This window comes from Emydura macquarii, unplaced genomic scaffold, assembly GCF_026122565.2.
Source record: "Emydura macquarii macquarii isolate MOO-44397 ecotype Brisbane River unplaced genomic scaffold, CSIRO-AGI_Emac_v2 contig_1551, whole genome shotgun sequence".
Taxonomy (NCBI): domain Eukaryota; kingdom Metazoa; phylum Chordata; order Testudines; family Chelidae; genus Emydura; species Emydura macquarii.
The window spans coordinates 3,315,412-3,329,932 of record NW_027131688.1 but is presented as its reverse complement, the minus strand read 5'-3'; the positions used below and the strand labels follow the sequence as shown (position 1 = coordinate 3,329,932).

At 41.3% G+C, this 14,521-nt stretch overlaps 1 protein-coding gene across 2 annotated transcripts in view; it reads right to left on the bottom strand.

Moving 5' to 3' along the window:
* The window catches only part of TOGARAM1 (TOG array regulator of axonemal microtubules 1), a 77,092-nt gene that overhangs the window by 24,681 nt on the left and 37,890 nt on the right, over positions 1-14,521 (bottom strand). For both annotated transcript variants that reach the window (XM_067554704.1, XM_067554705.1), the window contains exons 13-17: positions 13,413-13,566; positions 12,045-12,150; positions 11,413-11,648; positions 3,700-3,858; positions 3,251-3,377 (exon numbers count right to left, since the gene is read on the bottom strand). In XM_067554704.1, coding sequence (XP_067410805.1) covers positions 3,251-3,377; positions 3,700-3,858; positions 11,413-11,648; positions 12,045-12,150; positions 13,413-13,566 — 782 coding nt within the window. The remainder of the gene's footprint in view (positions 1-3,250; positions 3,378-3,699; positions 3,859-11,412; positions 11,649-12,044; positions 12,151-13,412; positions 13,567-14,521) is intronic.

Sequence of the window (14,521 nt, the reverse complement as noted above, 5' to 3'; positions counted from 1 at the left end):
ACATTGGGCAGTCACTGGAACAGACTACCCCAAGTCCCTTAAAAACAGCAACCTACCAGTGCTTGCATTCCCAGGGTACAACGGTAAGGACAAATATTTTAATAGTTATAAAAGATTTAACTACATATTTTTCTAGCTAATAATTCATTATTTAATATTAAAGTGCCAGCTCTGTGCAAGGAGCTGCAAAAAATGAAGATAAGTCCCCGAACACTAGTCATCAGAAATGTGAAATACAGCATCTCTCAAGGAATTAACCTGCTCTCCTAGTTGCTCCATGTCATGAGACCTCTTCTCAGCAGCATTTCTGAACACGGTATAGAATTTTTCGTCTGCTGGATAATGCACAATGGTAGCTTTTGGGTCCCACAGATGTGGTCTATACCTGGAGAGTCCCTGGGCAACAAAGTCAGCTAAGATGTGCTGAAGCTACCTTATCTTAAACCTTGGCAAAAATGAAACCCTTCCTGTTGGGTGGAGGCTTCCACTGTGTTTGGTCAGGGGACTTGTTCAGAAGTTGTGGATCAGATTAAGAAATGGGTCTGTCTACACTGCAATCAAAATCCTGCGGCTGGCCCATGCCAGCTGATTCAGCCTCCCAGGGCCCAGGCTCAGGGGCTGTTTCATTGTGGGGTAGATGTTCAGTCTCAGGCTGGAGTCCAGGGTCTAAGACCCTGCGAGGTCAGAGGGTCCCACAGCTTGGACTCCAGCTCCAGCCTGCCCATCTACACTGGAATTAAACAGCCCCTTAGCCCGTGCCCCACAAGCCTGGGGCCTGGTCTACACTACACACTTAGGTTGATGAAAGCTGCCCTACATCGACCTAATCATGTCAGTGTCTACACGACAGCCTTGTCCCGCCAATATAAGTGCCTAACTACACCGACATAACAACTCCACCTCCACGAGAGGCATAGGGCTAATGCCGATGTAGTTAGGGTGACACAGTGTCTGTGTTACTTACATTGGCTGTTAGCTCTCTCGTCAGTTTGGAGCTGTGAAATTAACAAAAAAGCTGAGCAGTGAGAGCCCAGCAGCCCCCTGCTCTTCTGGAGAGCTGGGCAGCTGGACCCTGCTCCCGGCATGGAGCCAGGGTGAGAATGGACCCCGCTCCTGGCAGGGAGCCGGAGCAAGAAGCCCAAGCAGCTGGAGCCCACTTCCGGCTGGGAACGGGGAAAAGAATGGACTCCGCTCTCCCCTGGGAGCCAGGGTGAGAAGCCTGGGCAGCTAGATCCCAGTCACTGGAGGCAAGAAGCCCAGGCAGCTGGACCCCGCTCGCGGAGGAGTCCAGGGAGGCAAGAAGCATATTACGCTGTCTCTGCGTTCTTTACATTGGCTGTCAATAAAGTGGCAGACTGACTATAAAGATCTCTCTTAGTTTTTAAAGGCTATCCTCAAAACTTTGAGCCTCACCCTGACCATCATTTAAGAATCCTACATACAAAAAAGCACCTAAAAATTACTTCCATCCCTGATGTCCTCTATTGGCCCCTTATTAATTATTATATTACATTATACCACTAGCTTTGCTCTCTGAATTAAGAGGATTTTAATTTTGTGTACCTTAATTTACTTTTATGTTGTACAGAACTCTGTCTTGCAAAAAGTGCCATTTAATAAATAAATAACGATAATGTGCATTTCACGCTTTTCCTTTCTTAAAATTTCTGTGTGCACATCATGTTTTTGAAGGATGTCAGACTGACAACTCTGGATAATGAAGTCCTACAAGCTTCCCAACACTGCACTGATTAAATGCTTGCCTCGGTCCTGTTCTGGAGGGAGTATCTCTTGCTGGGAGAAGACACAGCAATTTTTAGGCCCAGTCTTTGGCTCCATGCCTGAATCAGTCAACAAGCAGTTACTAGGTACCAGCTGTGGCATGTGGTCTACTCTCCACAAGGAAAATAGCTATTCTCTGGCTATGGCTATTCTCTGGGCTACACAGAGGCTGCTGTGTACTACTGACCTTGGCCAGATTAGAAAGAGATTTTTAAGGCCAGGGAAGATCATGATCATCTAATCTGGCCTGCTGCATAACGCAGGTCATAGAACTTCACCCAGTGATTCCTGCAGTGCACCCAATAACTTGTGTTCGAACTAGGGATGTAAGTATCGGTTACAAAAGGTAACCATTTAAACTATTACAATTATATCAGTTAGCCGTTTAACTGACATAATTTTGTGTCCCCTCTCCCCACCCTTCCCCTCAGCCCTTGGGTAGCGCCCCCAGCCCGGCTCTGGGGGGGACCTCCTTCTTGAACCCGTGGTCCCCAGTGTTCCACAGAGGGGCGCTTTGCAATGCCTGCACCAGGGCCTCAGCCTCCCTGGGCAGCAGCAGCGCGGCCGCCTCCACCAAACCCCAACGTTATCACCATGGAGACCGAGAGCCTTAACTGATAAGTATTAGTCTTAATGGTAAGAGGAATACTTACTGGTTAACTGTTTAGTATTTTACATCCCTAGTCTGAGCTAGAACATATCCTTTCAGAAAGATCTCCAACCCTGACTGAAGGCATTAAATGACGGATAATCTATCATGTGGCAGTCTGTTCCAGCAGCTAAATACTATCACTGTTAAATTTGCACCTTTATTTTCAGTTTGAATTTTTCCAGCTGTTGGATTTGTTACATATTCGTCTGCTCCATTATATAACCCTAGAGTAGGAGATACCTACACAGTGAGAGCGTGAGGATGCTTCTGAGCATGATCAAGACTTTCCTCAACCTTTTCTCTCTGATAAGCAAAAAAGATTGAGCTCCTGAAATCTCTCACTATGAGGTATGTTTTCCAGACCTTAAATCATTTTTGAAGCTCTCTCATGAACCCCTTCCTGTTTTTCAATATCCTTTTTGAAGTACGGGTACCAGAACTGGACACAGTATCATGTAATGGTCTCACTAATGCCATATACAGAGATAATATCATGTCCTTTACTCCTATATCCCCGTTGATACATCCAAGGACTGCATTCACCCTCGTAGCCACAGCACTGCTTTAGGAGCTCATGTTCCGTTGGTTATCCACCATGAACCCCAAGTCATTTTCAGAGCCACTGCTTTAGGGGATAGGATCCATGTTGAAGGTATGGCTTCCTACCTTTGTTCCCAGAGGAATGGCTATATTAAAAAGTGCATCTGACTGTGCCCAGCTTACCAGTGGCTTTGTATCATCTTAAGGATTCTGTAAACCATTTAGTCTCCCTAATTTATTTTTTCTAACCTGTTAAAATAAAGCTTTTCCAAGTACCTTTTGACGTAGACTGCTGACAGACTCCTTAATGTAAGGTAAATCCTTAGACGGCACATACTTTTCAAGCATTTTGTCAAAGTCTGGATGAGTCATCATATTGAAGAGCATCTTTCGACCATAGTACCTAAAATCGTAGCAAATCATTTCATATTAACCTAGAAATATTAGGGAAATTTGGCCCATTACTATATGTCTAATTTATCACAATAGGATGTATCTTAAAATATAATTTTTTAAGTGCAGAAAGGCCATCAGATATTCACATACCCTCACCATGCTTGCTTGCACCGCCAAAGAAACCACACTCAAGGGAAGCTAGTCTGGTAGGTGAAAAGGTGTGGGGAGGGATGGGGGAGGCGGAGCTAGTTTAGCAGAATGAAAACAATCTTTAGTTTCAGTTGTGAACAGTTATTTGCTACATATAAATAATATTACCATCTACTGACCTTGTTTCTTGTGAGCCATCCTGTGCAAACTTGACTATGGCAGGTAAAATCCTATCAGTAACATCCTTAATTCCAGATAATATCCGTCCTGGTCCCATTCGTTCCACCACATCTGATAAGTGCTGGGCTGTGCATCTTCTCACTGCAGTGTGCAAATGACTAGAGAAGAAACAGTAAGATACAAATGGTCAGTAATGACTCATGAAAAGGGCTAACCTATATTTTCTCACTCTTACAATGCTTACTGAAAGCATTTTGTTTTAATCCATCCCCCCACACTGCAACTGTTCTACTGACATTTGGATACTTATTCTAGCTTTGTACAAAGAGATGCCATAGAGTGGAAATGGACACCCAACTTAAAGGGAGACTGTTTGATTAAATTTCATTCTGTTCCTACCACATAGACACTAGAATGACACCATGAAAACAGAAGAATAAATGTCACTTTTGTTTCAAGTCATTTTTACTTTCTGGCCCTCCTATATTGCAAAGTGCTGCAACAATTGGGTTGCAAATGCTGATGGAAAATGTTACTCTTTTAAAAACAGCCTTTTCCAGCAAAGTGAACATTAATTTAAAAATAATTCATTTTAAAGATGAACAGTAAGAAATATATTTTCCAACATACAGTCACTAACTTTATTAGCAACAATTTACTGTGCTCTGAAACCTATTCTACACAAAGGACACCAATCTATAGAGTCATTTAAAATAAAACAAATCAGCATCTTCATTATCCTTTAAAAAAAACCCACTCAAGTCTATTTTCCCACCAGAGTTGGTGCCAGCAAGTCACCTTCGTGAAAACCTAAATCAGAAAATTCTCACCCAAAATATCAGAAGCATGCACCCAATTACCACGAACGTACATGGAGGTGCAACTGCAAATTAGACATACGCAATTCTGAATATGTGGAACTCTCTTCCCAATTTTGTTATTCTAACCTCCAGATAAAAAGTTGAGATTGGGGGTAACATCACTTACAAATCTCAGTTTTTAAACACAGCAGTACCACAGTCTAAACAATACATATATAGATGGTCAGTCACAGGCTAACGACAAAAGAGGTTTAGAAGAGAGACTTAAAGAAAAGAAGCGACTTGTGGGTTTGGGGAAAATGAAGCACAAGTGGAAGAGCAATTCCTATTGCATGGACAGGAGGGGAAGAAAAAGTCTAGATCAAGACTGGAAGAACTTGGTGTGCAGGCAGGCAACAGGAACAGATCAAGTGACAGAGTGGAGTCCATGGAATGCTATTAAGATTAAGAGGGCCATTTTAAAAGTGGGTTTGGTGCTTGATCGGAGTCTCTGTAGGTGATAGAAAGTTGCAGGCAATGATGCAATATGGCTTAACTGAGCAAGAGTAATGTGGCTGCACCAGCCAGCAAAAAATCCAATCATCTGGAAGACCAGGCTAAACAGGAGCGCTGCCCAACAACTAAAAGCATCATTCTGCCTGTCAGACAATGCAGAAATAGACGGGATGGGCTAACTGACGGCAGGCCCAGCAGTTGAGCTCCCCGTGGTCAGAGAGGAGAGCGAGAGTCGTGCAAAGGACTGAGCTGACTCTGGCATAAAAGAAAAAGAAGGGGCTGAGCAAAGCAGTAGAATAGGGCTTCCGGTCAGAGGGACGGTGATGGACTTCGCTGAGGTCAGTTACACAGGCTACATGACTCAGGCTGAAGCGCAGTTTGAAGACACTGTCTGATCAGTGGTCTGTGGTGACTGAGACATGCAGAGATTTAGTATGAGCTTTTCAGCTAGTCAGATGGTTGAAAGGCAAGCAAGCGTTTAATTTCCCAGCTAGAGTAGGCTGTGTAGCAAATTTTATGGTATATCCACATTGCAATAAAAACCTGTGGCTGGCCTGTGTCCACTGACTTGGCTCGCAGGGCTTGGGCTAAGAGGCTGTTTAACTGCGATGCAGACACTTGACGGAACAGCTGCGGATGTCTAATTGCAGAGTAGACATAGCCTTAGAGTCTTGCAAACTTGGCAGCAATTGAGCTGCTGCAAGACACTTTGCTTTGATTTTATGAGGAGGAACAAAGACGGCAAGTTGCAGTCACATAGTTCAAAGATCATTGTTTTTGCCAAAAAGGTAAACAAATAGTGTAAATTGCCTACTACAAGCCTTGATTTAAACACTATTTAAAACATGTTTTTATAAAATTATGTAGACAGATTTCATTTTTTAAAATTGTGAATGTTTGGCTCAATCGCCCTTTTTTGAGAGTGTGGGGCAGGGAGTACTGTTAAAAATTCCATGTGAATAAGCAGAGGATAACACTGAAAGCCTGGCCAACCAAATGTAAAGCACATGACACAGAAGAGTATGATAAGGAACATGAGAAACATAGACCTAAAATACCTCCCCAGCAGACATGGTTTTCATGTCAAAAAGATTAAATGTTTTGTTTAATTTGCAGAAAGCATGAGACTTTTCTGATAAGGGCAATGCTCTTGCAAGGAGGTGAGAGACCTTTCTTGACATGTTCACAATTGCTCTGCTGCTTGGATGAAATGCATGGTAGCAGAAAATGTCATTCTGTCCTCAAGAAACTCCAGTTACTCCATATGTAGCATGTAGAGATTCCAATGCTGGCTTGTTTAATCCCATTTACACAGATGTTAAACATGATTTTAAAATCTCTGAAATTGAAATACTCTGCTTAGGAAAGTGTCTCAGAAAAATATATAAAAAATAGATTTATTGCTATGCTTGTTGACTGATCCCCTGACAGCGCTGTCACTGAGCAAGAGTCAGCATCCATACATCAAATTTGCTCAGGATGGGAACATTATACCCTTTGTGACATAGCAGACGTGGAAAGTGGGCAGCTGACAGTATCATACAGGTAATAAAACCAACTGTATGAGTTATGGGGCAAATTGTAACTTGACTTGAACTTAGATGGTGCAATAGTGAATACGGAGTGTTCAAACAGTTCACAGGCCAAATTTAAACAAGATATTCTTCATGTTGCAGTGCAATGAATCATTCACAATCGTGAGCTTCCTATTCTGGATGTTGAAGAACTATTTGTCCTTATCTTAAAAGTTCTGAAGATTATTTTGAAGGTTATTTTGAAAGACATTTTAGAATTTTACTGTGTAAGTCTCAAAAAAGGATGACAACTCCAAGCCTTTTCTGACACCTTTGAGGCAACTGATTTATCTGGGGAATATGCAGCATTGCCAGTCAGGCCAGAGCACACTGAAAGCACACTGAAAGCACACTGAAAACAAAAAACAGGGATTACTACTCAGACTGCAAAAACTGAGTCAGAGTCATAGAGTTTAAGGCCAGAAGAGACCCCCAGATCATCCAGTCTGACCTCCTTTATATGACAGGCTGCCGTCACCATTATCACCACCACCTAGACACTAAACCCAACAACTGAAATTAGACCAACGAATTACAGCCCACCGGACACAAGACTACCCTGTGCCACAGGCAGAGAATGGGAGAAACTGAGGTGCACCAGTGCCCGAGGCCCTGCAATGGAAGGGAATTGATTACATAAGGTATACCCAGATAATCCTGACATGTGACCTGCACCCACACGCTGCAAAGGAAGTAAAAAAAAACCTCATGTCACTGAGAATCTGACCTGGCAGAAAATTCCTTCACAACCTCACATATGACCATCAGTTAGACCCTGAGCATGGGAGCGAGAACCAGCCAGGCAAGCACCTTGAGAGAGAGACTGCTCGTGGCAACTCAGAACCCTGGCTCACCCTACCCACGTCCCATTTCCAGCTGGGCTATCACAGATGCTTCAGAGGAAGAAGATAACAAAACAAACAAACCAGCCCAGAACACACTTGGGGGGCAAAAAAATCCCTTCCTGATCTCCTGCAGATGACCAGCTGAAACCCTGAACCATGGGTTTCTAGGAGCGTAAGATATAACCAGCAGTACGTCTCAGAGCTGTTGAGCCCTATCCCACACCATCACAAGCAGCCCCGTCATACAACAGCACTGATTTGTCCAGCTCTCTCTTAAAACCAATTAAGGCGTTTGCCCCCAGAACTCCTATTTGGAGGCTGTTCCAGAACCTCACCCCTCTGATGGTTAGCAATCTTCTAATTTCCAGCCTGAATATGTTAACAGCCAGTTTATACCCATTTGTTCTTGTGCCTACATTGTGCTTTCACTTAAATAGCTCTTCAGATCCCCTGGTGTTTGGCCCCTAATGTGTTTATAGAGAACCATCATTTTCCCTCTTAGCCTTTTTTTTGCTAGGCTAAAGAAAGAAGCCAAGCTTTACTAATCTCTTCTCATAAAATAGGCCGTCCATTCCCCGACCATCCTCGTAGCTCTTCTCTGCACCTGCTCCAGTTGGAATTCCTCTTCTTTTTTTAACATGGGTGACCAGAATTTTATCCAGTATTCCAAATGAGGCATTACCAGCACCTTGCTCAATGACAATAACACTTCTCTATCTACTGGAAATGCCTCGCCTGATACATCCTAGAATTGCATTTGCCTTTTTTTTTACAGCCACATCCCATTGGTGGCTCATAGTCATCCTGTGATCAACCCACACACCCAAGCTTCTCTCCTCTTCTGTCACAACTGTTTGATGAGCCCCCAGTTTGTCGCAGAAATTATTAAACCCTCTATGCATGACTTTGCACTTTGTACTATTGAATTTCATCCTGTTTCTGACACTCCAGTCTTTGAAGGCCATCCAGATCTTCCAGTATAATATTCCAATCCTCCTCTATAATGACAAGAGCTCCTAACATTGTATCAGCAAATTTCTTTAACACACTCCTACTTTTTGTGCCATGGTCATTTAATAAAAATATTGACTAAGATTGGTCCTAAAACCAATCCTTGAGGAACCCCATTAGTAACCTCCCTCCAAGCTGACAATTCACCTTTCAGCACAACCCATTGCTTTCTCCCCTTCAGCCAATTCTTTCTCCACCTTAGAGTTCTTGTACTGATTCCCATCATCCCTAATTTAACTAATAATTTCCCATGTGCTACTATGTCAAATGCTTTACTGAAGTCCAAATATATCAGAGCTTCTGCACTTCCCTCATCTAAAAAAATGTTATTTTCTCAAAGATGGAAATCAGGTTAGTCTGGCATGATCTACCTTTGCTAAACCCATATTGCATCACACCCCCTTCACCATTTACCTCCATTAATTTAATTATTCTTTCCTTCACAATTTGTTCTAAAGCCTTGCAAACTACTCAGGTCAGACTAACAAGTCTATAATTGCCCGGATCACCTTTTTCCCTTCCTTATATATAGGTACAACTTTACCTATTCTCCACCTTATCTAGTACTCCTCCAGATACACACATTAAAAATCCTTGTTACCAGACTAGTAAGTATTTCATGAGGCGTTTAATCATCACTGAGACTGAAGTTTCCCTTCACTTCTCAAGAACTGGATCTCTAGTTTAAGATGCAATACTGGAACTCTCAGCACAGACAGGCAATTCTGACCTTGTGTATCTGAACATTTATTAGGGATGGGCAAATGTGAAAGGGAAGCCTTTATGGGCCTCTAAAAGCAAAGCTACACAAAGATCAAATCTATATGCTTGAAGCTGCAATTTTACATATGGATGCCAGATTTACCAAGCTGTGGCAACAACCACTGACATAATTTCAATGCCTGGATTCAGACAGGGGCCTAATGTTCTTGTTTCTTTTTAAAGGCTCATTATGGCAGTGTGTAAACTGACAATCTGCTAGACAAGTGTGTTAAGGGACTAAACAAAAGCAAAGTGACCTGTGTCAGTGGTTGCCCTCAAAAATTAAATTATGATGACAGTTTATAGGCATGCAGTGTAGCTAGAGCTGTGTCGGTCCCAGAATAGCAGAGACACAAGGTGAGTGAGGTAGTATCTTTTACGAGACCAGCTTCTGTTGGTGAGAGACAAATTTTCGAGCCTGAGAGTGGCTCCTCTTCGGATCTTGATCCTTCCTTTAATCAAAACAAGCCGGTGCACACATATGTCACACAGCCTATTCCAAGACTTGACAAAAAGTGACTGCACAGCTCAAGTGAAGATGCTTTCCAGAACCATCAGTCTATTTTCTACTGGCCTGATGGATGAGCAGGAACAAAACATACTGGTGGACACAATCACAAATCTCACTCAACAGGCAGCACTACTGCAGGACTAATCTAGTGCTATTCTATAGCCTCAGCTCTCGCTTTCAAACTAGATGGTTGTTGGGTTTTTTTTGGCATTATAAATGTTACCTTAATTTGAAATACTTGACTGTGCGGTCTTAGTTCCAAGTGACAGTAGGAAACAGATGCTGCAGCGGCATTTTCTAATTACATTAAAGCAAGGACACAACTAAAAGTAAGACCAAGTGAAAGTGAAACACAGTAAAAGCAAGATAATAGAAATGAGAAACTGTCACAGTAGTCCAAATCAGGGCAGGCAACACAGATTAATGCCTTTAGGTAATCACAGCAGATACCACGTCATTTTAATTTACCAGAGAGAATGAAACCACAGACCAAATATAGGGACAAACCACATTTTCTTGTTGGACATCAAATTACAAGTCTCAGCTTAGCTGCTCAGGAAGAAGCAATTGGAACAATTTTTTTGTCTAACAGCTTGGGAGGCAGTATTTTGTACCTCCAGAAGTTTAGTTAAGGAATTACAATAGTCAAATGGGAAGTAATAACTCACGAATAAGGATTCCAACAGGAAAAGAATCATATTCTGGCAGTGTTCTGGAGATTGTGACAGACCAACTTGCCAACAAGAGAAGTAGGAATCAAGAATAAAGCCAAGATTTTTAACTTTGGAGACGTTAAAGTTTGAGATAAGGATTGTGATAGTCAGAGACACTGCACAGACAGGACTTAGCAGTGAAACATTCATATACCTTCAGAAGAAGGCAGAGAGATCAGAGAGTGGGATGAAAGAGGTATATATCACTAGCAGGGATATCTAAGACTGAAGCTAACTATTAAAGTCCTACAGATAGAAGATGGATAGAGGATATAAAAGGTCAAAAGACAATATGAATAATGAAAAAGAGAAAGGGAAAGAGTAAACTTTCTACCACAAATAAAAGTGGGAGTGATTCAAATCATGAAAAGCGAGATGGAGACAAGTTGTCTTGTTTGAGGTACTCAAGAAAAAGAATGATTGATAGTATGCAAACTCAATGCCAAGATCAAGCAGGAAGTCAAATTTCATGTGCAGAGCCAAAGGGCAGCTTGTTAGCCAACTGGAGAAGGGTAGTCTCAATACTGTGAAATTGATCAAGAAGATTGTGTTCAAAAGTAGCCAGAAGCGAGGGAAAACCACTTTCCCAAAACTGCTGAAGAAAGGTTTGTGATGGCAAAATAGTTGGCAGATGAGGATGGATTAAACAGGATCTGCCAGAAGATGATGAATGTTATCAGGCTTCTCAAGAATAGGACAATGAACACTACTACAGATTACTGAAGTTTTATAAGACTATCATAAAATGTACCAACCAGCCACAAAGTTTATTAACCTACCTTTTACCATGATAATTAAAAAAAGAACCCTTACATTTTACTTGACCACCAAAAAACACTGCTTTGGATAAGCAGAGTTTTGCAAGGCTGGAGTATTTCAATTTGAATGTTCTGCTTATGATAAAAAAAAATTTAAAAGTGCCTTATGTGATGCACTGAATTTTTTCTTGGTTATTTCATTACAAGCTCTTTAGGAGTTACCTTTGACCTCCATTGATAAGAGAACAAAGTGCACGTGCTGAAGTCACATTATTAACCATAGCCTTCAATGCTTTGTCTACGTCTTCCCTTATAAAGGTGTTGGATTCCCCAGCTTTGTGCAAGAGGACTTTTACAGTATTGTCTAGTTCTTGATCCATGCTCTTTTTCAAGTAGGTGAACAAATCCCCTAAACAGACCACAGCAGCTCGGGAAACGCCTGAGCGTAAATTCTTCACCTGCACACAGGAAAAAAGCAATCAAACAGTGTGCAACATTTGGTGAATACACTTAACAAAGAAGTAAAGCTTAATTTTATTTTTCTCTTTGGAAATTTTTAGTCCTTTAGAAAAGAGATATTCTCATCTTGATTCCTGATGGGTGGGAGTTAATATACATAACATATCAAAATGTCATAAAGTTAGATCCTAATGTTAACAGCTTTCAAGCAAATCTAACAAACTACTGAGTATCCCAAATGCAGGCCGCTTTACACAACTGCGCACCCATCCTTTTATAGAGGCCAACACACAGAAAACAGCAGCAGCTGAACATAATTCCTCTCCGCTCAAATGTTTACCTCAGTCTTCTTAAAACAACATTTTTGGTATAAGATTTTTATATGAAAATTTAACCTCTTGAACCACAGCCAGACTTGTTTCATGCAGCTTTACAGTCAACACATCAGCATGGTAGGCAGACAAACATCGAACAAAGTTCAGTCCTTCGATCTTCTTCTCCCTATATAAAATAAATATTTCAATTAAAAACACTCTCTCACAAAACCTCAGAAACAGCAGATCACTAGAATGTCTGGGTTACAGTGGATCACAAATTGAATATGATGTCAACAATGTGATGCAGTTGCAAAAAGGCTAATATTCATCTGGGATGTATTAACAGGAGTGTAGTGTATCAAATATGGCAGGCAGTTGTCCCACTCCACTCAGCACTGGTGAGGCTTCAGCTGGAGTACTGTGTCAGTTCTGGGGACCACACTGCCCAGAGAAGCACAACAAAAATGATCAAAGGTTTATGAAGAAAAGTTAAAGAACCTGGACATGGCTAGTCTTGAGAAAAGATGACTAAGAGGGGGGACCTGATAGCACTCTTCAAATACGTTGGGGGTTATTATGAAGAGGATGCCGATCAATTGTTCTCCATTTCTACTGAAGGTTGGACAAGCAGTAATAGGCTTAATCTGCAGCAATGGAGATTTAGGTTAGATATTAGGAAAAACTCTCTAACTATAGATAGTTAAGCAATGGAACAGACTTCCTAAAGAGGTTGTGTGATCCCTATCATTAGAGGTTTTTAAGAGAAGGTTGGACAAACACCTGTCAAGGATGGTCTAGGTTTACTTGGTCCTGCCTCAGCGCAAGGGGCTGGACTAGATGACCTCTAGGGTCTCTTCCAGCCTGACATTTCTATGGTTCTGTGTCCAAGTAGGAATATTAAGGAAACAAATAGTGAATACAAATTGTCTCCCAGAACAGCAATAATTTAAACAAGAAGCTCTCTCTCAAAATGATTCCTTGGTACAAACGGTAACAGGGCTGGATTAAGACAAGACAGGGACTTAGGTACATCACAATGTGGGGCACCCCAAGAGAAGCAGGAAGGGGGCCGATGCCACTGTTCATCTGTGGAGTGTCAGCAGGCGCCCATTGTCACATCTGGAGCAACTCGGTGGTGTTGGTGGGGAGCTCCCCAGCACACCGGATCTTGGAATTAACAACCCACTGAGATGCCTTGTCCCACCTCTCAGAGCCGTTGTCTCAGGCTGTCTGCAAACTCAGGCAGGCATCATTCCATTGACTATGCCTGGTTCACTTTTTTAATATTTTCTTTGCAACCATGAGGACCTGCCCTCTTTTCTTATATTTTAATAAACAGTCTTTACGTTTTTGACCATAAAAGCTATGTACTTTCATTTTTAAAATAATAAGAATTAACATAAATGCTTCATATTATAATCAGACTCCATAAATATGTATACATACCAGTCATCATCAGCTAAAAGTCGCAATGCTTCTGTCATTGCTGTTTCCGGTTTTGAAAAGGGTCGCAACTCTGATGGATCCATTATCTCTGGACTGTGTGTGACTGATGGGGTCTGATCTTTATATTGACCTCGTAGTCCAGGAGATGTTTCATCTGTAAAGTCATGAAGTGTTTAAGCAATAATCAGTGAGTAATCATCATAATATGAAGAAAGTGACTAGCAGTAAGACAAGAACATATTTAGCTAGACTAAAGCTGGTGTCTGAACAGATTACTGCTACTAAAGGGCTGAGTTTTCAGAAAGGTCACCACAGTTACACTCACAATATTTGCAAGTGCATCATTTGATGCATGTAAATGAGAATTTGTACACTCAGGCACTCACTTTGAAGGCTACTGCCTGCATTTGAATTTAGAAGTCCAAGCTGAACATTTTTCATAGATCTGTAACTCAGAATTTTTCCAGAATTCAGAAGAAATGATGTGCTGTTTATCAATTTCACACTTTTCTGATATAAACAACAGGCATTTGGCAACTATAGCTTGGAGATGCAACAAAATCTCAGTCTACGGACTGAACTGCTCCCCAGAAATCTTTAATGTTCCAAGCTGTGCAGTCATAAAAATAGAAGAATTCCCCAATTACATGTTCCCAGCAGGAATAGTTAACATCAGTGAATCATTACTTTGAATTTTACTGCTCGTGAATCATTAATTTTAAATTTTAATGAGCTGTTGCTCAAATTCAGTTTATCTATATCACATGACCTTAATATATTTGCAAAGACAGCTGTAGATTTTCAATATGTTTTGCTGGCAAACTAGAAAGAAGAATTTCTAAATCACAATTCATAATCCAAAATGCATTTGTTTTTTTAGTTTCTCTGTTGCTACTGCGAAAGCCTGTTGATCATGGCTAAAGAACTGCCAGCATAGCCACTATAAGCCTCCATTCTGAAGGGCTTTCTATAAGACATTTTAACTACATCTGAGTTAAACTTTCCTTGAACTGACACATAGTATCTGGATTTTGCTAACTTTGTTTTTAATCCATTAAATAATTTTTGAGTCACTAAGAGAGGAGGGAAAAGTGAAATCCTCAGGGTTT